This window comes from Rosa rugosa, chromosome 5 (assembly GCF_958449725.1).
Source record: "Rosa rugosa chromosome 5, drRosRugo1.1, whole genome shotgun sequence".
NCBI classification, from domain to species: Eukaryota; Viridiplantae; Streptophyta; class Magnoliopsida; order Rosales; family Rosaceae; genus Rosa; species Rosa rugosa.
Window position 1 is genome coordinate 23,890,887 of NC_084824.1, and position 24,276 is coordinate 23,915,162.

Here is a 24,276-nt window from a genome sequence, read left to right on the forward strand (position 1 = left end):
CCCTTGAACCCTGGATACTTTGCCATAGGGCCCAGAATCCGACCCACCAGAAACCACTTATCAACCTGCAACGCTGCAAGACCCGCCTGCCCTAGAGAAACAAGAGCCGAGTCAAGAAGCCGAGCCCCTGCCGCTTCTCCCACCGCCCTGTTCATCATCAAGCAGAAACGATTTGGTAGTTTTGTCGAAGCCAAGCAACGAGAAACCCTAGCAGAGCCGGCTAGGTCAAAAAAAAGTTAACCACTTTCCCCCTTATTTTCTCTTCATTCAGAAAAGTATTTCCTTTATTTTTGTATCCCAAACGCAAGAAAGGAATGAGTATTCTTTCCTGATGCTTACTGTCCGCGACCAAATGTGGCCTAAGGTTGACCATTCATTTGTACCAATCACCCATAACGAGTTTGAATTTATTGTGTCCGGTGACTAGTTTAGAGGTCTCTTTTTGAGTAATTTTGGTCGGTTATGGACAACGGCATTGCATTTTTGTTTGGTGATTTGCATTAAAATAGGGATGATTCATCTATGGTTTTCATAGTCATTAGCAACATTTACTACGGTAGCGGATAGAGTTATACTCTACTTCTTTCAATAGGCTCTTGGTAAATTTGGATTTGAAGCTAGTGAGCCCGGTAGCTTTGGATCTCTCTTCGGCTAAGACTGGGTTTGCACCAAGGTTTTAAATTTCTCCAAAACTACCGAAATTTCCATAATTTGGAAGTACCGAAACGAAATTCATACGCTATATCATTTCCGTAAGGAGTTTCCCGAAAATTTTTGAAATTTTCCGTACATTTCCGCGAAATTCTTAATTCCGAAATATCTACACACGCAAAATATATTTAAAAATTCACACAAAAAATTTGTCCGAAATTTCTCCAAAATTTCTGTGAAATTTGTATGCCACCGACAACGAAGTTTTTTACTCATATTAATTTTGATTTTTTTTTTCCAATCAAGTTGAATACAACAAAAAATCTTTTGGCTTTTATATGCTACCAAAATCATTTCCAAAATTCATGTATTTGGGAGCAATATTATATGATACTAAATGGAAGCAGTTCAACCATATGGATCGAACCACATCGTAGTAACACTTATTCTTAATACTTTATATTTCTTTTGTTGTACTTGTTCATTTCCATTTATGGGGTTTTGGTATTACGTCCCCCCTCCCCCCCCCCCCCCCCCCCCGCGCCGTGCCACCGCCGCCGCGGTTGTATTTTTCTAATTATTTGTGAAAAATGTTTGATGACCAAGCCTCCCACTGGGTTCCAGCCATAAAAAAAAAAGTAAATCACATTCTCATTATCAATATACAGCACAATTATAATTACATATAGATAAAAACACTAGTTTAGCAACCTACTACAGTACTAGTTAATTACTCGTACATATTAAATATAACAATTCTATTGTAAATGTATAATTTTAGAGAGGCTACATTGTAAATAGGTTTATTATAGGTTAGTTTAGTCTATATAAAAGTTTCATTCAAAAATATCATTTTGTAAATGCAATTAATATGATTTCTTTATTTTTAACCAAAATTTCCACCGAAATCGAAACTTTCTCTGAAATTTCCTTAAATTTGAAGTACCGAAATCAAAATTTGAAACCTTGGATTGCACCATGCAAAACCCAAGGCATTGGCTAGTGTTTCCCTAGTGGATTTGGGCCAGGGATGGCCTTAGGCCTAGACAGGCTAGCCCTAAGCCTAGGGCCTCCAATTTAAGGGGCCTCATATTTTTATAAGCTTATAAATAATATATATATATTTTTTTTGAATCGAAAAAGGTCAACCCGATTTTATAATTCAGCAAGCAGTACCAAACGACACACTCCTATGGAGTCGTCAATAAAGAGCCGTCCTTTAGGACTTACAGAGAACCTATTCTAGACAAATAGAAGACCCCACAATCCAGAGTACACCCACCTTTTAGGAGATTAACGCACCTTTATTCTAACAAAACCTAGAAGGCTCAGAAGCAATTTAAATAAATATATCAACCGAGCAACTAGGTTTTGCGACCCAAATGAAATTTAAATATTGCTAATAGATGAGGATGCAAATTCCTCATCCATCATAATAAAATAAAAAACAAATATGAAAAATGCAAGCCAAGCCCTAGCAAAGATTGAAACCCAAGCCCATGAGGGGGTCCAGACCCAACCAGCTCTGCTAAGGACACCCAGCGCAGCAGCTTGTCCCAACACCAAACCGCAGCCGCCGCCATCTTCAACCCCACCGTCCTCATTGAAGCCTCTGACAGAATCCCCGGATCCGTCCTAGACCAGAGTCCGATCGCCACTAGAAAGGCTGCCATCACCAACAACAGTCACCTGTAGCAACGCTGCCCATCCTGCCTCACGAATCGGGATCCCAAATCCGATCCCGATCCCTCTTGATTGGCTGCACCGCCCACTGTCGCCCGTACGGGGATCAGAAGACCCGCCACCAAGAACACCACCACTAGTACCAGAACGCAACCACCTCGAGCCAAAACCCGCAATAGCACCAGCTCGGATCCACCCCACCTCCTTCTTGAAATGCCGAAAAGAAGAAGAAACCAGACACCTCTGGGCTAAGGAACCACGATCAAACCCCAAGAAAGGGAATGCATCCATGAACATGGATGAAGTTCTAGATTGAAAAGAAAAAAATTTCAACCTCACCCTAGCAGAGCGGCTGCTAGGTCTATAAATAAATAAACATTTCATGTCAACATTCCTAACTTGGATGGTTTTGTCGCTCTGCTAGGTCTATAAATAAATAATATTTCATGTCAACATTCATAACTTGGATGGTTTTGTTGTAGTGATAAGTAGCTGATGTGACTTTGGGAATAATTAAGTTCAATTCCCACCTGCAGGAGTGAAACCCTTTGATCTTCTCTATAAGAAAAAGAAAAAAAAAAAAAAAGTTCAATTCCCACCTGGGATAGCAATTAACTTCATCTATTATACTAGAAACCACTCACATGCTATGCATGCAGAGAAATAAAATTTTTTATTTAATAGAAAGACAAAAAAAGTTATTGTAGAGAGTGAAGAAGTCAGTTCTGCAGAAAAACTAGAGAAGCTAGTTACTGTACATAATTGAGTTTTAATTAATTTTGTATTTCATTATATTTATTTTTAGGGAAAATTTCGCAAACACTACACCAAGTAAAATCCACTAATAATTCTTATACATAAAGTTCCAAACCAAACATTTCGGTACACGAAATCTGAAACTCGACCCACTATCAGTACACGACGTCAATTTTTGACACCAAAATGTCCATTATGCCCTCAGTTCTTTTTTTTTCTGTTATTTTTTTTTCCTTCGTTTTTTCTGTTTTTTTTTTCCTTCGTTTTTATCTCTTTCTTCTTCCTTCTTCTGGGCTCACTCCCTCGCTTCCAACGCCGCCCTTGCCCTCCAATTGGTGAGATTTATGGTCCTACAGCTTATATTTGTAACTCAGCCAATATTTAGTCATGTGAAAAGAAAGAAAGAGATAAAAACGAAGGAAAAAAAAATAACAGAAAAAAAATTTATTAAAAAAAAGAAAGAATTGAGGGCATAATGGACATTTTGGTGTCAAAAATTGACGTCGTGTACTGATAGTGGGTCGAGTTTCAGATTTCGTGTACCGAAATGTTTGGTTTGGAACTTTATGTATAAGAATTATTAGTGACTCCTTTACTTGGTGTACTGTTTGCGAAATTTTTCCTTATTTTTACATTTTTTTTTAATCGAAGGAGGTCAGCAATTTATTGAAATCGAAAAATTACAACGATACGATGCCAAAAGACATCAAGAAACAGTACGAAAAAGAAAATACATCTGAAATATAAAAACTTAAAAATGCAAGGAGCAGAACGTCGAGACGCAGCGCTGATTTTACACTACGGATTGCAGCCGTGTAGTGAATTGAGTAGTCGGTGGTTTGACTACCCATCGAACTCCAACGCACAAATTGACAAAAATCAACTTGGCGTCGGAATGAAGGCACTCTCCCACCTAAAGATCGAAGCCGGCCAAGGGTGTCAGAACATGGCCATGTTGGCAGACGATCTTTCACGAACAAATACCATAGAATTGGGTCCTGGATCCAATAGTAAATCACAGGAGCCCAAATCCATTCTAGCGAACCATAACAAGCCCACCAAAGATAGTGGGCCGCAGGCCAATACCAACCTCTACCCGGATCCCAGATCCGGCTCCATTTGCCAAGCCCACCTGGATCCCAGATCCGGATCCTGACACCATCCACCAGAAAACCAGCGTCGTCACACACCGCATCTCGACCGTTGTCCCTGCCGCTGGTGACGCACTGAGTGTCCGCCATGCTGCCACACGATCGGGAGTCAACCGGCCAGAAGAGGTCGCCTGCACTACCAATCGTCGACCCATCGAATGAACGCGCCCGTACCATACATGAACAATCACCTACACCACCACGCCCACTGCGCCTACGCCGACGGTCACTGCTTGCCTTGAAGACAACGGAATTCCCCTCAACCGCCACCCCACAAACCTGTTGCAGCAGTCTCAGAAGATCCGATAGGAGAAAGAAAGCTCCCAATCTACTCGACCACAGCCTACTCATCGTGTCATCAGCGCAGGGATGATCCGACCCGCTAGGACCACCGTGAGAGAAAGGGATCAACCCTCTACCCGGATCCCACTCCTTCCAACAACCACCGCCACCCTCCTTCGCCGATCCAAAAGTCCTTTGACTCGCCGGCAGGACCACACCAACGCCAAAACTCTCCTCAAACTCCGCTCTGCCATCGAGAACAGCAAAAGCCAACACACAGAGACCGAGGCCTGAAATTATCTCCATGAATGGAGTAGGTTTAGGATGCGACGGCCAAGAGACGCGCCGCTCCACAAACCCTAGCAGAGCGCTAGGGGCGTATTGTTAATGGTAGTAAAAAACATGTTGTTTAAATCTAATCATGAGTGTAACGAAAAGAAAAAATGAAACAAAAAAACCAAAATAATTTTTGTTTAGAAGAAAGCCAAAATAACTTAGATTCATTAGATTTTGGAATGATAAGATGGTCTTTTTCTCAAGAATTACATGTCATGATTTCCTTATTTTTACATTAGTTTTGTTCTAAAGTGAAGAGGGCATTATCGGAAATATCTTGGCAAAGTGGAGAAACAAACATTAAGAGATAGTATCTACACTAAATCTTGATTTTTGATAAACTTTATGAAACTTAACAATTGCCCTTCTAACTTATAGCACTCAAAATATAAAAATTCCTATTTAAAGAGCAAATTAGTAAATGGAAACAAATGGTCCCGGCCACTACTCATTATTCATATTTCATATTCAAATTAATGGAAACAAAAATAAAAGAGCCAATAAACATGCACTCAATGCCTGTGAATTGACTAGTTTCATTGTTGGCAAATGAAAGTAGAGATTAAATTACAACATATCATTGAAATGAAACACAAATGAAGAAAAACAAATACATGAAATCAAGTTTTTAATGGTTTTGCCATTAATATTCATGGACACTTGGGAGTGCCACGATGTGTCTTCCAGTTGTTATAGCATGGACATTCTTCCTTGTGTCCATATGTACCTGATGGAACACATAGACATTGTATACAGCACTCATTGCAGTAGAGCAGACATGGCTTCTTATGTTTAGTTGCTGAACACCGATATGCGCATGCCGCTGGACATTCTGCTTCAAAATTCAAAATTTAGAATGGGAATAGTCAAAGAAGTTAACGGCAAATGTGTGGGACGTCAATAAGAGGTCTTGTTACATTTCAATGAGGTAATTTTGGAGAGAAAAGAGTACAACACATCACTAAGAGCAACTCCAACGGTGTTTTCTATTTTCTCAATACTCTCTACTTTTGTTAGTTTTGAAATTAAATTAGTTTATAAATTGAAAAGTAAAACTTTTGGTGGAATGCACATGTATTTAAAAGGTACACGAAGCAACTGAATGCATACTTTTCAAGTTTTGCAAAATAATAGAGAGCAGAGAGCTATTTAGAGAAACTGTGAGCAAATATGGTTGGAGGGATTATATCTACCATTCGGGAAAATATTATATCCAGTGTAGGCTTGGCAACGTGCGGGTATATTGCGGACACCGTGCGGGTTCTTAACGGGTCGACACGGTAAGAATCCGTTAGCTTAACGGGTTTCACGGGCTAAACCCGGCGGGTTTGCGGGTTACCCGTTGGAACCCGTTAAAACCCGTTAAGACCCGTGAACATAATTTTTTTTTCCCTTTTCAAACCCATTAGAACCCGCAGACCCGTAAGCAGATTTTTTTTTTTTCAAACTTTTTTTCAAAGCTTAAGGTCCAAATGCAAATGCTTAAGGTATCTTTATTGACCTCAATAACCTCTAAGGCCACCACCAAGTAACAATTCTATAATCCTGCCAACGCTAAGCAACAAATTATGTACATACATGTACATTTGCAAGCATAATTAGCTCTAATGGGCCACGCTCATTGTACCGCCAAATGTATTAATTCCAACCAAAGGAATGACATGCAGACACACCGCCAGGCGGGCTACAGCCCCAACGTCGGATCACCTCCAGATCAGCGGCGACGCGCCGCCACGCGCCGTGCCAAGATGGCATCAGAAGCTTCCGTTACTGAGAACTGAAGCTTATCAGTCCCACATCGAAAACAAAGAGAAGATCAACATCCTCCTCACCTATAAAAGGTTCTCTCCTCTCTCCTCATTAATTACGCATTCAAGACTTACCTATTGTTACTTTGTCAACATAAATACATTGACTAACTTAGGCATCGGAGAGTCGAAGACCGCCCAACGCGGTCTCCCTCTAACGCCCTTTGTATTTTACTTGACAGGTAACGGGGGCTTTGGAAATATCACAAATATAGATCCGCTCACCGGATCAGCGTTAACTAAGGTTCAGCTACCGCCGAACTTTTAGACATTAACAAATTACATTACAACCAATACAAAAATTTTTTTAAAAAAAAAAAATCTAATCAACCACCACAAAAATCAAACCTTCATAATATTTTCCTCTAGTCATGATATCATTGTCAAAATTCAAGAAAAAGTTTAAGAAACGAGTTTCATACCTTCAGGTCTGAGGGACTTTTCACCACCAGTCTGTTAAAATGGAAATCATCAATAGGTATGTATATTAAAAACCAAAGCTATAAGGGATCTTTTGAAAAGATGATCGGTAATCAGAGCATGCATGGCTAAAGATTTTTTTTTTCAAAAAAAAAAAAAAAAAGATTCTTATAACCTAAGGTGAATGGTAACATCAGCATTTTGATCATCTTTAGCTTGCAATAAAAAAAGGATGAAACCTCATATTGGGTAACCCAATAACTGTATAATAGACATATACCAATACACCCACAAATAAAATACAAACACACACACATTACCATAACATTCATGGCAAAGTTGAGGATTAGGATGACAAAGAAAGCAGCTCGAATCCATGAGAACCGTGCCATATTTTTCTTATATAATCTCCTTAATTACTCAAGGACCTTAGTTTGAGGATCAGTATGTGCTGGATCTAGTGAATGTTCAGCAATATATATAGTTAGATGTTCTTCCTTTCTCTCATTTTCCAAACAGGTTCATATATTGGAACTCATTTAAACAGAATCCAGCATTTGTATTTTCTTGATTTTTTTAATTGCGTGTTTTATTTCCTAAAATATTTTTTTATCTTTATTATCAAAGTCTAAACTTCTATTTAAGAGTATGAGATTTTTTTTCTCTTTAAACAATTTATTTTTGTCAGACCAAAAAATAATAACTGGATTCTACATAAATGAGATTAAATTTGGTTATTGAAAAAAATTAGATATTATTATGTAGTCTTAGAGCACTATTGTACTGCGATTTTTTTTTTTTCTTAAATAAGGGCTGGTGCAGCTTCTGTTCATCTGTTGTTGTTGTTGTTTTATTATTATTATTATATAATATCATATTGGTTCAATTATAAGATCTCTTTCCATTGAAGTGCTAGTTCAGCTAAAAACTTGGGTTGCTCTTCTAGTAGGGTTTGAGAAATTCCCCTCGTCCGGTGGTACCTCTACGTCAGCGTGGGCTTTACCTCGCTGTCGTTATGTTGTTGCCGAACGGATGCTATTGATCTAGGGTCTTCCGGCTTCTGGGATTTGTAGTGCTCAAGGTTTGACTATGAGATTGGTTTAAGTTTTGTTTTCAAGTCTCTCTGTGGCTTGCGCAGTCGTGGGCACAGTTTCAAGGAACGGTGCTAGCTGGGGTCTGGTTTCCAAGTGGCGGCGACATGGATAGGGTTCTGTTGGTATTTTGGAGCTCAAGAGATCCGTTTCTGGTCTAGATCGGGTTTGATGGTGCTTTCTGATTTCGTCCTCGGAGTGGTGGCAGCGCGGTGGTGGTGTTCTTTGAAGTGGGGCGGCGACGGTTTGGTGGCGGTGGTGGTTGTCTGCGGGTACGTGCACCATTTTTTGCACAGGGTGGTGACGAAGTGAACTGGGCCATCTGTTTAGGCCTTGGGTTCTTGCTATCCCTTGGGCTTTTGGGCTGCAAACTAGTTATGTTTTTTTAATTAGTTCTAAGTTTTAATAATTCTCTACATTCTTTAGGGAGCTAGGCACTTTTGTGCACTCTGCTTGTTTCTAGAGAATCTTCTGGAGTAGTACCGAAGAAGGATTCAAGTTATTGTTTAATATGCATATTTGATGTCTAATGAGTTGACCTATTTCTATGTACCACTGTGGGTACTGCTATATCTTCTATAAACATAGAAGATGTCAGAAGAAGGGTATGTAATAGTCATTCTGGCTTGTGATGAATGAAATTGAAACCCAATTTGGGATTCATTCCAATTTATAATAATAATTATTATTAAATAACTTTTTTTGAGCTTTGATGTATTAAGTGTGACAATACTTGTACAACTCTCACATCTCTTCATTTTCATCAGCTCATAGAGAGAAGAGCTCTATTTTACTCAGTTTCTCTCTCGAAGACCTAACCCGGTTTTGGACCCGTCAAGCATGAGGGTAGTGTCGTTCATCACCATATTACTTTGCTAGCTTATCCTCCGATCTATGATACCTGGATGTCTTCTTCGCAGCGATCGCTGGTTTGGGGGTTGGGCTCACGCTATCCTCTGTTCAGCGTGTTGGACTTGGGTTCCCTAAATCCTGGTGTTAAGGACGGTGCTCAAGGCAGGGCCAATTAGAGCCTGGAGAGTTGGCGGCCAGGTGTAGCCTCGTTTGCAGTTGGCTGTGGTGGCTGGATTTTGTTAGCAGTGGATGTTGGGGGTGATCACGACACTGATGATGACTGCTGCAAGCCGGAAGTGGTTTGGAACACATGAGGTAGTGGCTGGCAGCCTCTTGTTCATTGGCGAGTTCCATTGCGTCTTGCCGGATTGGAATGCCTACGGTGGTGGTAATCTAATTAGGAGGATTGCAAGTCTCGAGAGTGGTAAGGCAGAGCTAGAGTTTCTGTCTTTAGGCTTGGGGTTTCTTCCTTGGACTCTTAGGCCTAGGTTTCAGGCTTTGCTAATTATGGAGGCTGGTTTAGGTCTTTGGTTTGTCTCTAAGCCTTGGGTCCTTTTTACTGATGGTCTGGTCAATTTCGTACTTGGACCAAGGAAGCCTCCTTTGGGTAGGGAGGTCCCTGGGTTCGTAGAATAAGTACAGTTTTTTTTTTCTTTCTATCCTTAACATTGTCTTGAATTTGGTTACTTTTGGTGCTTTTACTATGGTGATTTCAGTAGGTTGCTTTAGGGTGGCTTGCATGGCTTGATATTAATGTGGCCCTTGCGGGGGTAATTCATGTTGTGTAATTTCTTACATTTGGTTATATGAAAGGCGTGACGTTATACTTAAAAAAAAATGCAACTAATTTTTGTAAAAAAAGATTTTGGCCACTATGTTTCAGTAATCATACTAGCTTGGATTCTGATTCAAGATAAATAATAAACAATTATCACTTATGGTTAGTACATAGCAAAATCAAAATGATTAATTTCCATACTAATTCCTTTTCTCTCTCATTCATGTTGTATCAGATCCTTGAATTTCTTCCTAATTTCAAGGTTCTAAAAATCGCTAGGCGCAAGTCGGGCGGTGGTCAGAGGACTAGCGCCCAGGCATCTAGGCAAGCGCCTAGGCGGTTTTTATTTTTTTAATTTTAATTTTAATTTTAATTTTATAGTATATAATTATATAAGTAATTAACTAATTATTGTTTAACTAATAAAGAAAATATAATGCGTGATGCTTATTGAATTTTTGATCATGCCAAATCAATCCACTCGTATATTAACTTCACCAAATCAATCAATAGCAAATCAATACGCCAGAATAGTAGCTACAGCAGTTTGAAATCAATACACCAAATCAATCAATACCAAATCAATACATCAGAATAATAACTATAGTAATTTCAAATCAATAAATACCAAATCAATGCACAAGATAATAGCTACAGTAATTTAAAATCGATACACCGAATCAATCAATACCAATTTAATACACCATAATGGTACTCATCCATCTCCTTCTTCCCACGACCCAAACCCCCACATCCAACTTCAAAACGCTGACGGAGATGAATTATCGATCATGAGAGTCACCCCTAGGACCCATGACCCAACCCATGGAGATTGCTCCAGCACTGCAATAGTCCACAGATCAGGACAACCCGAACGACGTCGTGTTGCCAGATACCTTCAAAACAACCCCCGTCCTCAATTTTCGAAGAACAACGGCGAGCTTATCGACGTCGTGGTCTTCGGTGGCTTTGAAATACAACGATAATGAAGAGGAAAACAAAAACAAAAAAGCCAGGTGTCCAATGCCCAGAGCTCCTAGAAGCCGCCTAATACAGCTAAACGGCTGCCGAGAAGTAGAACGCCTAGAAGCATCGCCTAGCATAAAATCGACTCGGAGAGGACATGCCCAGCGCCTAGGAGACCTCCTCGGCCGATTTTTAGAACACTGCCTAATTTTAACAAATTACTCCTCAGACATTCAAATTTCACACAATGTGGTCCATAATGACTATTTTACCCCTCACTTCCTTTTTTTTTAATTTCCTTTCTTTTTTTTATTATGTTATCTACCTCTCTCTCTCTCTCTCTCTCTCTTTCTTTGGAGTCAAACTCTCACAGTCCCTCACCTACATTCGATCCGAAATCCGAAATTCAACGACGACGATGTTGTTGAATCACTTGCAGAATGGGATTAAGGCGCTGAAGCTGGCCTGGTCTAGCTTCCCGAACTCTAATGAAGCCGAGAACGACGTCGTTGGGTTGAGGAAGAAGGAGACGAGGGCGCCGATTTAATTTGGGGTTTCTTGGAGCTCTGGGTTTAATTTGGGTTTTGTTTTCGCCTCCCGAACTTGAATGAATCACTTACAATTATGAGTTCAATTGTTGGTTTAAATGTTGGAGCTTTGGGTTTAATTTGGGGTTTAATCTGGGGTAGGCGAGCTGGGAGTGGAGCTCGGTGGAGGCGAGTTGGAAATGGGAGCGGAGCTGCTACCTTAGATCATAGAGCATAGTGGTAGTAATCGTAGTGACCTCTCCAAGCACGGTGGCGGATCAAGACATTAGGTTGATGCTAGGGTCGTTGATGATTACATTCATTGGTTGAGCCTGAGTGTAGCCGAAGATCCGATCGCGGGGATGGGGAAGAAGCAGGTGGTTGGCAGCGTGTCAAATCCATTGGCGGTGATGGATTAGATGGATGGGGTGGAGTCGTGGATGACAGTTTAGTGCGTGCGAGGCACATGCATGTCGGCTCCGAGTTCTTCTCAAGGGTTTGGGTTTGGTCTTTCCGGGGTCAGTGCGAAGGAGAGAGAGAGGAAAAAAAAAGAAGAAGTGAGGGGTAAAATAGTCATTTTAGACCACATTGTGTGAAATTTGAATGTTTGAGAAGTAATTTGTTAAAATTAGGATCGTAGGGACTGAACTATTGACGTCCTAAAAGTACAGGGAGTGACCAATAATTTTCCCATTAAAAAACATTGTCATTTTTTTGGTATCAAATCAACGATTTCTCATTATAGTCTCAAGTTAGAGTAGTACATTACATACATTTCCACTGCCTTGAATACAGAGGGCAAATAAGAAAACGTGGTATATATATCTAGTACGGTAATACCACTCATTAACGAACATCCATGCTCACTTATTATAAAGCAAGCCTATGAACTATGAAAAGACATAGGTGCACAAAAGTGCATAGCTTTCCATAACAAGGTAGGAAATTATTGTAAAAAATAAAATAAAATAAAAAACTAAGAGATTAGTAGCCCACAAAGGCCTCTTCTGGGCCAAATCACCAGCCCATTCAACGAAGGCATGCAGAAGCCCTGCGGAACCCACCACCGCCCTTGACCTGCCACATCTTCATCGCCTTTATACCACCATCGCCGGCATTCTACCTCAGACACACCACCATTCTCAAGCAAGCCACAACCGCAGCCCACTATCCCGCCTACCCTCATCGAAGCCACCGCATGCACCGTAAGGAACTCGATCTCGTAATCGAGGCCGCTGTTCAAAACGCCCAGCCGGTGACCCCACCACCACCACCACCGCGACCCAAACCCCCCACCTCACAATCTCAAAACCAGCGCCAACCCAAGCCAAAGCGAATCTGATCTGCCCAAGTCAGAGCAATCCGATCGAGACACATCACCATTGCCTCTTTCGCCATCTGAGCAAAATCTAGCACCCAAAACCAAACCACTGAGGAAATCGATAACCCATAGAAAGAGAAGTCTGTCCGGCTGCACGCGCCACACACTGATGCGGGTACACCACCGGACGAGGTGGGTTTTTGACGAAAGGAAAAACCTAGTTTTTAGAGAGATTTCTTGTGTTTGTTTCCTAAACTTTATAATTTCTAAAAAAAAAAAAAACATTGTCATTAGTTAACTTAAAAGCCTAACAATTATTGCAAAATTGTAATATCAAACCTGGGGGAAGATATGCTTCTCCTCTGCCATTCGCGAGCGAACCTTCTCGCATGCGTCCTCCTTCGGTTGGCGACGGCGTTGCACCTCCGATCAAGAAAGATGGGTTCATCCTTATCAGCGATCCAAACCTTGATGGCGACGGCGGGTCTTTCTGTCGTTCTCCAGAATTTGCAGTTGTTGGTTTAACTTTTTCTATTATTTTTTACGATGTTACGGGTGAAGCATATCTGATCGTTGACCGAATCTGGAGTGGGGGAGGATCTTGGTCCCCAATTGATCTGATTGTTGAAATCCTAGGGGCTGTTGTGTGTTGGAGGTCGTGGAGGCTAGGGTCAGGTGCGTTAGGTTGGTGTCGATGGCTCTTACATGGCGGAATTGAAGGTGAAAGTCGAGTTAAAGGACAGGGCTTTGGGGTTCCTTGAGCAGGGGTCTGTGATGGAGGTGGCACGGTTGGCGGCGGTGGATGGTCTATGGTGGCGGCTGGTGAACGAGAAAGGATGCTAGGGTTTCCTTGTGTTGGGCTTAAGGGGTTTAGGCTGTACTGGGCCGGTCTCTGTTGGAGTTGGGCTGCCCAAATGATGTGGGTTTGGAAGATTTGGGTCTCTATGGCCCATATTATTGCTTAAATGTTATAGGTCGCAAAATCTAGTGCTTGGTTGTAACTTTTATTTAAACAAATTATGAGTTTCTAGGTTTTGTTAGAATAAAGGTGCGTAAATTTTCTTAAAAGGTGAGTGTACCCGGGAGTGCGAGGTTGTTGATCCCAAAATTCCACAAGTCAATTTTATGAGCGACACATGAAGAGACGACTCATTAAACCGGCAATCTTGTTGGGCCTTCAAGAGCAAGCCCATTGTAGTCCAAAAGAAGGTCTGGTTAACTAGAAATAGTGCAAGCCCAAATGCTCAAGCAATTAACATGCATCTTCAAGAATTCGTCACGCCAAATTACCATGCAATACACGTAGACCCAAGCTACGTTTATACACTTGGGGCTTATATGGAGGGATGTGGTGTGGAAGGTAACAGATCCTGTGAGGCCTATCATTAAGATAAAGTTTGTCAATAATTTTGGACTTGGGAACCAAAATTCATGCTTGACGGACTACAATCTTAATATGGGCTAGTGTGAGAGGGATGAAAAGCAAGCCCAGCAAAGCCCAAAGCCCACTAAAGCCATTCTCTTATTCAAAGTCCATATGACCTAGCTCTTACCCAAAGCCCATTAGAGTCATCTTCTCACCCAAACGAGAAAAACAGTCTGTCAGAATTGCTGCTGGAATTGGTGTTCCACCATTTCTGGCAAGAGTCCAGAATTCAGGGAAAAGCCTCCTAACCCATATCCTTAGCAATCTCATCTCAACATTCAATAACCCTAAAAGTCTGTAATCACAAGTTTCAATACCAGAAATTGGGGGATTAGAATCTCCCAAAGATCACAGCAGCACAAATTCTGGGGATGACCACCGTCCTAAACCTATGCCACCGCCCTTCAGTCTCATAGCCTGAACAAATTTCCATTGCCCCTTTTCACTGATTTAGTTCCATGGAGAAAACCAAGCTTGAAAGCTTATGAAACATCTCCCCAAAATTGAGAATGCTCCCTCATAACCCTCGGTCCTTGGCACTGATCTTCTTCGCCTACCTTCACTATAAAAGGTACGTTCACTGCCATTGGCAGGAGGAGGCCACAACAACCCAAAAACATCAAGCTTCATCTCTGATAACCTAGCCATCAATATCTAAACAACCTTAACCCAAAACCCATAACCATGTTATTGCTGGAATTCTCTCTCTCTCTGCTAAACTCCCAGGCATCTAGCTCCCACGCCATATCCTCCTATAAGCTCTGTTATGTGAATATACCTCTAATTGCTGATGTTACCAGCTAGCTAGTCACAACAAAATCATTCTAGGGTCTAACCTTTGATCGATTTTGGGCCTAGTCTCGCTTTATCAAGAGTGTTCTGCTACCGAAAATCCAAAAACACAAAAACGCCCTCACAGAGGTTCTGTTTTTTTAGAATAGGTTCTTTGTATGTCCTAAATAACGACTCTTTATGTCGGCCCCTCAGGGGTGTATTGTTTTTTGGTACTGCTTGCTGAATTATAAAATTGGCTGACCTCCTTCGATTAAAAAAAAAAAAAACTTAAAAGCCTAAAAATGCTTATTTGTCAGTATTTCTCGCTAAATTTTTTTAGAAGATCTGGGGATTATTGTTTGATTTTTTGTTTTACACGTATGTCTTAACCCAATAATTTGCTCCTTCAGCTCCTTTTGAGAATTGCTGTTGAAGTAGATGCATTATTATTGGAAAGTTGTACTTTCACGGTTGTAAAACACTAAATAGGAGGCAATTCCCCCCACCTTTTTTTTTTTCCTAGTTAGTTAAAGCTTTCTCAGTTTAAACCTCACGGGTAGGTCTGAGAATTATAACCCACACAAAGCATATGGAAACACAATATTTCATATGCTAAACTATCATCCTTTTTTCTTTTAAGGGTCTGAACTTGCAGCCCTGTCCCTGCCTTATATACCCTTGAGGTAAGGTCGATTTAGGTCGGGCCGAACGTTTGCTCATTGAGCCGAGCACGCAACATTCATCGACCTTTAACACAGGCCAAATGATGACCCCTGTTGAGATAGGGCCGGCTAGGTGAGGTGTTGGAGGTGTGTGGGTATCCATCCTCATTTTAACTCTGAAAATTTACCAAATTAGAAGGCTCAAAAGAAAAAGAAAAAAGAAAAAAGAAAAAAAAAAAAGCCTGTCTTTTACCAGTTACCACTGTTACTCTCACATGCCTCTGTGCCTCTCTTTTCATTGCGAGAGTAGCTGGTAAGCAAGAGATTAGAGAGTGCGCCAAACCCCCTTATAATGCGCACACCTCTTCTCTCTCGCCTTCCTCTCTCAAACCCTTATTAGATCCTCAGCTTCAAGCACCTATCTCTCTCTCTCTCTCTTTTCATCCCTCTTACTCTAACCCTGGAACATTTCTCCTACCATTCCTGCTCCTCTTCCTCCAGATTTTGAGGTACTAAAGTTTCCATCTTTTTTTTTTTTTTTTTTAAATTTATTATTTTCAGTATCTTCAATATTATTAATTTAGGGCTGGGTTTATGCTCCAGCTCCACCTCTAGGGTTGCTCAGAAGCTCTTATTTTCACTTTGGAATCCAAATCTTCACTTGGGTTTTGTTAAGAAACCTGTACGTTTGTAGGGTCATCTTTGTTTTGGTATCTAATAGCAGCCTGGATTGTTCATTTCACTTGTTTCGATTTCTGGTGAATTATAGGCAAAAGGGTTTTTGTAAAAAGTTGAACTTTGTTATGGGTTTTGCTTATTTTGGTGTATTTGAGTAGATAATGGAGTCAGTTTGTGCATTCATGTATCGGTTTGTTTCTGATTGTTTGCAGTAGATGTGGGTCTAGTTTGTTTATAGTCTTGTGTTCTAAGTATTAGTGTTGCTTATGTAATTAATTGGTGTATTTGGATTGGTTTAAGGAACTTATGGGGAAGAAGGTTAAGAAGAAGGCTAGAGCTCCTCAAAAGGAGAAGTGGGTTCCATCTGATTCCCCGAAGAAGGTTGCTGAACAAAGCAACCCAAGCGTTAAGGATGATGGTGATGATGGAGTTTCAGTTGCAAAAGTGAGAAATGCTTGTCCTCACATTGACAAAGGTGTTGATTTGAATAAATTGCAAGCTAAAATTGGGTCTTCAGCAGTTATTAGGTGTGAAGATTGCAGGGAAGGCGCCATTGATAGGAAAGGGGGTAAAGGAAAGGGCAAACATGGTAAGAAGAAAGGAGGTGCTGATTCTAAATCCGAGTCAAAATCTGTATGGCTTTGTTTAGAATGCGGTCATTATGCTTGTGGTGGGGTTGGACTTCCAATAACCCCTCAGTGCCACGCAGTTCGGCATGCAAGGCAAACTCGTCACCCATTGGTGGTGCAGTTTGAAAACCCACAGTTGCGATGGTGCTTCCAGTGCAGCACACTTATTACCATTGATAAGACGGGGGAGAATGGTGAAGAAAAAAATGTCTTTTCTGATGTTGTGAAATTAATTAAGGGTCATTCGTCGGAGAACTCATCAGGTGATGTCGAGGATGTATGGTTTGGTAGTGGCAGTGTGACAAGCGAAATCAAATCAGCTAGCAATACATCAAGCCTTTTGGATGGAAGAGGAGGTTATGCAGTAAGAGGATTAGTTAATCTTGGTAACACTTGCTTCTTCAATTCTATTTTACAGAACCTTCTAGCTATTGATAGGTTGCGGGTTTACTTCTTAAATTTTGAAGCACCTGCCGGACCGCTTACTATTTCCTTGAAGAAACTCTTTACTGAAACAAAACCAGAGGCAGGATTCAAGAATGTGATAAACCCTAGATCGTTTTTCGGTTGTGTCTGTTCCAAGGCTCCCCAGTTTAGGGGCTATCAGCAGCAAGACAGTCATGAATTGCTTCGTTGCTTACTGGATGGATTGTGTACTGAGGAGTTGAGTATGAGGAAACGTACAAGTTCTTCCCAGCAAAATGAGGATTCATCAAATCCAGTTCCTACGTTTGTTGATGCTGTATTTGGGGGACAGGTATCAAGTACTGTTCGCTGTGTTGAATGTGGTCACTCATCAACTATCTATGAGTCATTCTTAGATCTGTCACTGCCAGTCCCAACCAGGAAATCCCCACCTAAGGCTTCCCTACCAAGCTCTCGAGCAAAGAAGACGAAGCTTCCACCCAAGAGGACTGGAAAGGTTCGATCTAAAATTAACAAAGACAAGAACTCTGCAACATCTCCAAGTGTGGCAACCACATCAACCAGCGGTGAGCTCTCTAACCAGGTACAGTCAAGTTCTACTGAGCTAAATGTACCTGAACAAAACGGCTTGGTTATGAAGAATCTATCAGCTGTCCAAGAATCTCAACATGAACAAGTCTTTGAGAATGCAGCAGGAGAACAAGCATCAGCTTTGTTAGATGACTTTACATGGATGGATTATCTTGATGATGGAAATATATTAGATGACTATGATTTGACTTCAGAAAATGCTATTGTTTCAATTGTTCAAGATCCTAAAAGTATTAATACATCTCTTAATGATGTCTCACAACAGAGTGGCTCTGAGATCAGTGATAAGGATTTCAAGGTTACTGGAGAACAGAATGTAAAACCAAACTTTTCTTCAGTGAATGCTGAGGAGGACGAGCTCCCATTGCAGGTTCAAAGTTCTGAAATTTTATTGCTTCCATATAAAGAAGATCAGAGTTCTGAAATGTTGTTGCTTCCACATAAGGAAGGATGTTCCATCACTGGGGAAATCATGGGAGGAGAAGGAGAGGCATCGTCATCAACTGTGGGTTGTGGACAAGATGATTTTGATGGCTTTGGAGACTTATTCAATGAGCCTGAGCCTGAGGTTGTTGCTGGGCCCAGTCCAAGGCCCTCTACTGGTGAGGAAGGTACAGCAACTAGTCTTGTAGCTAGTGAGTCTGATCCTGATGAAGTTGATGATACAAATTCTCCGGTCTCTGTAGAGAGTTGTTTAGCTCATTTCATAAAGCCTGAGCTTCTTGCCAATGAAAATGCTTGGCATTGTGAGAACTGTTCCAAATCTCTGAAGCGCCAAAGGTTGGAAGCAAAGAAGCGGCAAAAAGCTGCAACTAAATGTTTGATAAATGGATGTGAGACTAGAGTCCAAAGTGTTTCTCTGAGTTCAGACACTGCTGATATCAGTAATATTAGTAATGGAAATATCAAAAGCAATACTGGTTGCAACCAATTTGGTGAAAACTTGGTTTTGGATGATGGGAAGATGAATTGCTCGAGCGAAAATTGCACATCAATTGAGAATGCTCTATCAGATAAGATGATTCCTGTTGTTTGTCAACAACAAGAAGGAAACAGTGAGATGAAAGATGTACTTCCAACAGAATCAAATACTTTGGATTGCAATAACAGTGATACTCTAGAAAGTATTAGCAGTCAAGCCATTGATACATGTGCTGATGTGCCTAGTTGTGCTGGATGTGCCTCTGAAAATGCTCCACAGACAAATTCTAAGTTATTAGATGATTGTGAATTAGAAGCAAGTGAAGATGAGGAAATAAATTCCAAACATGTGAAGGTGAAGAGGGATGCGACAAAACGGGTCCTAATTGACAGGGCCCCGCCTATTTTGACCATTCATCTCAAAAGGTTTAGCCAAGATGCTCGTGGTCGCTTAAGTAAATTGAACGGCCATGTCACTTTCAGAGAAAAAATTGAGCTCAGACCATATATGGATTCCAGGTATCTATCTGACCTTTTTACAAAGTTCATTTCAGATTTCTAAACACCATAGCAATGTTACTGCTTGTTGTGGTTGGGTAAATCATTAGTCACTTCACAAACTTGGAATTTGAATATATGCTACTTTGATAAATAAATTATGCTATGACTTTTATAAGATAGTGCCTGCATAAAGCTGAATGGTGACAATATGCTCATAGTTTATTTTATTTTTACTTTTTTTGGTGGAGAAGAAAATATGAATTTAATATAACAAAGAGATAATACAAGAATACAGTAGATAACTGTTGAACAAGAGAGCAAGATTAATCAAGGTATTGTAGCTTTCCAATCAAAATCAGATTTGATTGAGATATCCCTAAAATCTGGTGAGACAGCTGCACAAAGTAATGGCTTCTCATCACTACTATTTCATGTGTGTGTCTTTATTCATGCTCTCTTAGATGGTTGGTCCTTATCAATGTTTTTAGAACTTCAGTGAAGCCTCTTGGGTAATTGTGACCATAGATGATGATAAAGTTATTCATGCTCTCAAGTTCAGCTGTCTCAGACTCTTCACATGTTACCTCTCTCTCTCTCTCTCTCTCTCTCTCTCTCTCTCTTTCTTGTGATTAAAGAGGCTCATAGTGTGGTTTGAATATTATTAGTTATGAGAAGCGAATACTTATAAAAAAATAAAAATAAAAACTAGTGATAAGACTAAAGCATCTATAAATAACTACGTTTAATATGAGGAAGTTTTGAAGAATCGACCTCCTTGGGAAGAAAGATTTTGATATTGTTTATATTGTTGTCTGCGTAACAGTTCAGTCAGCTATCTCATCAAGTTTCAGTCTTCAATGTTACTGTTTAACCCCCTTTTGGGATTGTCCTTCTATTTTTAACTGATATTTTCAGCCACCACCTTTGTTTGTCAAGGACATGTCAACTTCTTTTCTCCCTCAGAAGTCATAGAACCTACTTATTGTTGCCAGTTTTGTCTTGTCATTTTACACTTGCTTAATCTTATACCGGCATTTGGAACGATTCTGTATCTTTTTCCATGTTTGAATAATTGTTTGGGGTTAGTTTGTATTTATTTGTTTAATTTTGTAATGATCTCCAATTATTTATTTATTTCATAAATTGAAAATCTTGCTATTTTATTGAGGAAGAACATCATAAAGTATTATTGTACCTTCCGAGTCTTATTTGGCTTCTATCATTTCTTTCTGCCATATCCTTAATAGCGGGTTGGTTACACCTACAACCAAAATGGAAACCGAGCGTTTTGTGGTTTAAAAATGCCGAATCTCGTCTCAACCACCATTTGTTCTTATCCTTTCTAGCATTCTTATTTTTCATTTTGAAAAGACTATTTCTGTTGAATAAAGAAGGATAGACAGTTGGACACAATAGGAGTGGACAAGAAGTTCACATAATAATTTAGGTTCTCTTTCTCTCTCTCTCTCAACACATAATAATAAATATTCAGGTAAATGAGCAAACCAAAATTCCAAAGGCAGATGAACTAATTTTCAGGTTTTCATTTGGGTATATGGGTACATAATAAGCACCAAGAACCCTGAATTATGCGGAGATAAACACCGTACATTAATTATTTATGTTGAATGATTTAGAGATCACTGGTAAGGTCAGGGGTTTAGTCAGGAAACTATTCTTGTAGATGCAATTGGTCCTTTATTTATTTATTTATTTATTTTTAAGTAGGTATATCAATAAGTCAACAACATCAATAAAATTAATAACAGTAATGCAGAGGTTTTGGCCTTGTGACGTTATAACTTATAACACATTCAGCTTTCTGAACTTTCCATGGCTATTGGTGTTTTGTTTAAGGCCATCTGAATTGCTGATCCCGTGTGTTTACAATGTTTGAAGTGATTTAATTTGTTTCATGAGTGCTTATTTTTAAAGCCAATATGGGTCAGCTTCGTGTTTGATTATCAGAATGTAGCAGTGTCGCTTGACGCATCTATTGACTCACAATCTTGCTACAATTTCTTCTTCCTGTAGCTATATGTGCTTCAAATTATACTCAGTTTATCTACGTCCTGTTCTTAGTTTGTTTAATGAATTAAACTGATATAGGTTACATTGCTCATTGCAAGTGTCATTAACTTCGTCGCTACTGTGTTCTTTTGAGCTTTTACAGGTGCAGAGAAAAGGAGAGGTATGAATACCACCTAATCGGGGTTGTGGAGCATTCTGGGACCATGCGAGGAGGCCATTATGTTGCATATGTGAGAGGTGGTGAAAGGAGCAGAGGAAAAGCTGAGAAGGAGAAGATTGGTCACGTGTGGTATTATGCTAGTGATGCACATGTACGTGAGGTTTCCCTAGATGAGGTGCTTCGCTGTGAGGCCTATATCTTATTCTATGAAAAAACTTGAGCTGGATTAATCTTCATTACAGTGTTTCTAAAGATACAGTTCAGGTAGGGGAGAGGGCACAGAGAAGGAAAGTGATTGTGTGTGTGTGTGTTTTTGAGAGAGAGAGAGAAAGAGAGATTAAAAGAGAGGAAAACCAGAGGCGAGTGTCCACCATATGTTTTGATACCCATTCTTTCAAAGTGTAATGACCTTTTAGGCGTTTAGATGTACACTTTAAAGTTATATCATCAGAAAAAGGGGGTTTTCTTTCATAGTCCCATCACCCCAGGGACCTTAACTACAAGAGTTATCGACTTCTTTTTGAAGAGTATTACTGGAATCCTCAGCAATTTGTTGACAATGGTGTTTTCGGTTTCCCTTTGCGCCTCATGAATTCTTGTTTTTGATTCTTTTATGGTAGTCTACAGTATTTTAGATGTAGCTGTGTCGATGGGACTTGGACCTCAATCCTTTGGACAATGGATATGAGGCTTTTGCAAGGATGAATGTGTTTCTGGTTTCATCTTCACTCCTGTTTAGGGTCTTTTGGGTATATCTTTGTTAGTTGCAAATATTGGCTACCTGTTGTTTATAGGCATGATTATGAAGATGGTCAAAAACTATGAATGGAGATGGAAGCGAGCACCGCTCTTCAGTGGATTTTCATGGCTTCCTTGTGAGGCTTTTCTCCATCTATATTTTCACTTGTAGGCTGATCTGAGATGATAAAAGTGACAGCGTTATGAAGACGTGATTGGTCAATTTTGACACTGAAACTTTGAAGAGTACAAAAGACGTTAGGGTCATGAGTTGAGAATCAAGAGAAGTTGTTTACGATCTCATCATAGGGTTAGATACGAAAAAGAATGTTAGTCCCTACCTTGTGTTTGTTTTAGAGAACACGAACTCATAATTTGATTAAGATAGTAAGTTGTCATACATACTGGAATTCATGGCGCATCACACAGTTGCCTTATATATTGAAACAAACTAAAGATACAATTCGAATAGCAAACTTGGACAATATAATATCCAGATATCATGTTCATGAGGGGGATTGTGCAGACTTGAGTTCCTGCAGCTCAGAAACCGTGAATTTTGATGTTATCCTTCTTCACAATGCCAGCCTGAACTAGGAAGGCAGACGTGTTCTTCCTCTGATCACCTTGAAGTTGAATCACCTGGCCTTGTTCTGGGTCCTGGACAACTGTACCATTGCAGCAAAATTCCTTCTTAAGGTCTTTGAGAATCTTGTAGCAGCTAAATTCCTTCTTCAGTCCCTGCACTGTTGTCAGGATTTTCCTACCATTTCGTTGCTGTATACGAATGTGCACATACTCTTTTGTTCCAACACCTGAGTCCTCAGCATTTGCCTCGGCAAACGGATCAAAGGTGGTAGGAATCTGGACGTCGAGCTCAGACATGAAAGTTGGTAATGAACTAATAGACCCGGACAACCACAATTCTCAGACCTGATCAGATGATATAGGCTAGCCGGCTAGGGCTTTGGAGATTGGCCAGACGGTGACGGAGATAGGGCTGAGCGGTCCTTCTCTTCTCTCTCTTAAATAGAAACCTTTTTCGAAGTGAGAAAAGTGAATGGAAATCTTGGTCTTAACCTGTTTGTTAAGAAACAAACAAAACAAAAGGAAATAGAAACCCAGTCCATTAAAGATTCGAACATCAAATCCTATTCCTGATCAGACAAGGAGTAGTTTGTTTTAGCCCCGGTATCTTTATACCCTTTTCAGTACTCGTTCCAACACCTTTCTTTCAGTCTTATGAGAAACACGATCCCTAATGAATGGAGATCATCGAGAGGAACAAACCAAGAAGATCATCATCATGAATGTCAAGAGGGTAGCCACCGCGGACGGCTTGAAGATCAAGAAGGATGATGTTGTGCCCTCATCAACACAACCACCAGTGCTGAAAGCTCATAATACTTCATCAAAGCTGGAAGGGGAATATAGTTTAGACTTGTCTGATATCATGAGTCATGACCATGCCTAAGACACAACTAAACTTGGTACTCCCACAGTTAACCCCTAAGAAACGATGGTTTGTATTATATCGACGAATGTTAACGAGGACCAACCCTGCAGCTACTGCCACTCATCATCCGCACAAAAAGATCAGTAATGGCATTCCTACATCCAAAAGAAAGTATGATTCTGATGATCTTGATAATTAGGATGATAAGGGTGGGATACCAAGTTCAAATGGTTGAAGAAGGGCAGACCTTTAAGTACTACTGGGCTAACAAGGATCAGCTTCATTTGGCTCCTTGTTGTGGTAAAGAAAGATGAAAATTGTGGCCAAGAGTCAGCGATATCATTGGATATATGGTAGCAAAGAGAGTAGAAGTGCGGGAAGTACTGTATGCAATGACTGAGAGGACAGTGCGAATGCAGGACATAGAGCACAAAAAAGCCAAAGTGAGAGCTCCAAATGTAGTGATGCCAATGAGGCAGTAGCACTAGGGAGTGCTGACAATGGAGAACAAAGAAGTTGAGGACAAGGACATATTGGTTTTTGTTATGAACCTGGAAAGCAGGTAAAGAATTTTAGTACTCTGATAAGTTTCTTTTTCTTTTTTATTACAGAAGTTCTGATAAAGTTGCAGATTCTTTTTTGTTAAGTTTTTGAGCTTCTA

At 40.3% G+C, this 24,276-nt stretch overlaps 2 protein-coding genes across 2 annotated transcripts; one reads left to right on the forward strand and one right to left on the reverse strand.

Annotated features, from left to right (window-relative positions):
* The first annotated feature begins 15,769 nt into the window (after positions 1 to 15,769).
* LOC133708438 (ubiquitin carboxyl-terminal hydrolase 2) lies at positions 15,770 to 21,918 on the forward strand. The gene is made up of 3 exons (XM_062133895.1): positions 15,770 to 15,993; positions 16,463 to 19,248; positions 21,404 to 21,918. The coding sequence occupies exons 2-3, from the start codon at positions 16,469 to 16,471 to the stop codon at positions 21,639 to 21,641; spliced, it is 3,018 nt and encodes a 1,005-aa protein (XP_061989879.1). The 5' UTR covers positions 15,770 to 15,993; positions 16,463 to 16,468; the 3' UTR covers positions 21,642 to 21,918.
* Positions 21,745 to 24,072, reverse strand: LOC133708439 (protein translation factor SUI1 homolog 1-like). Its single transcript, XM_062133896.1, has one exon. It carries the CDS (start codon positions 23,042 to 23,044, stop codon positions 22,703 to 22,705), a length of 342 nt encoding a protein of 113 aa, XP_061989880.1. The 5' UTR covers positions 23,045 to 24,072; the 3' UTR covers positions 21,745 to 22,702.
* Between the last annotated feature and the right edge of the window lie 204 nt (positions 24,073 to 24,276).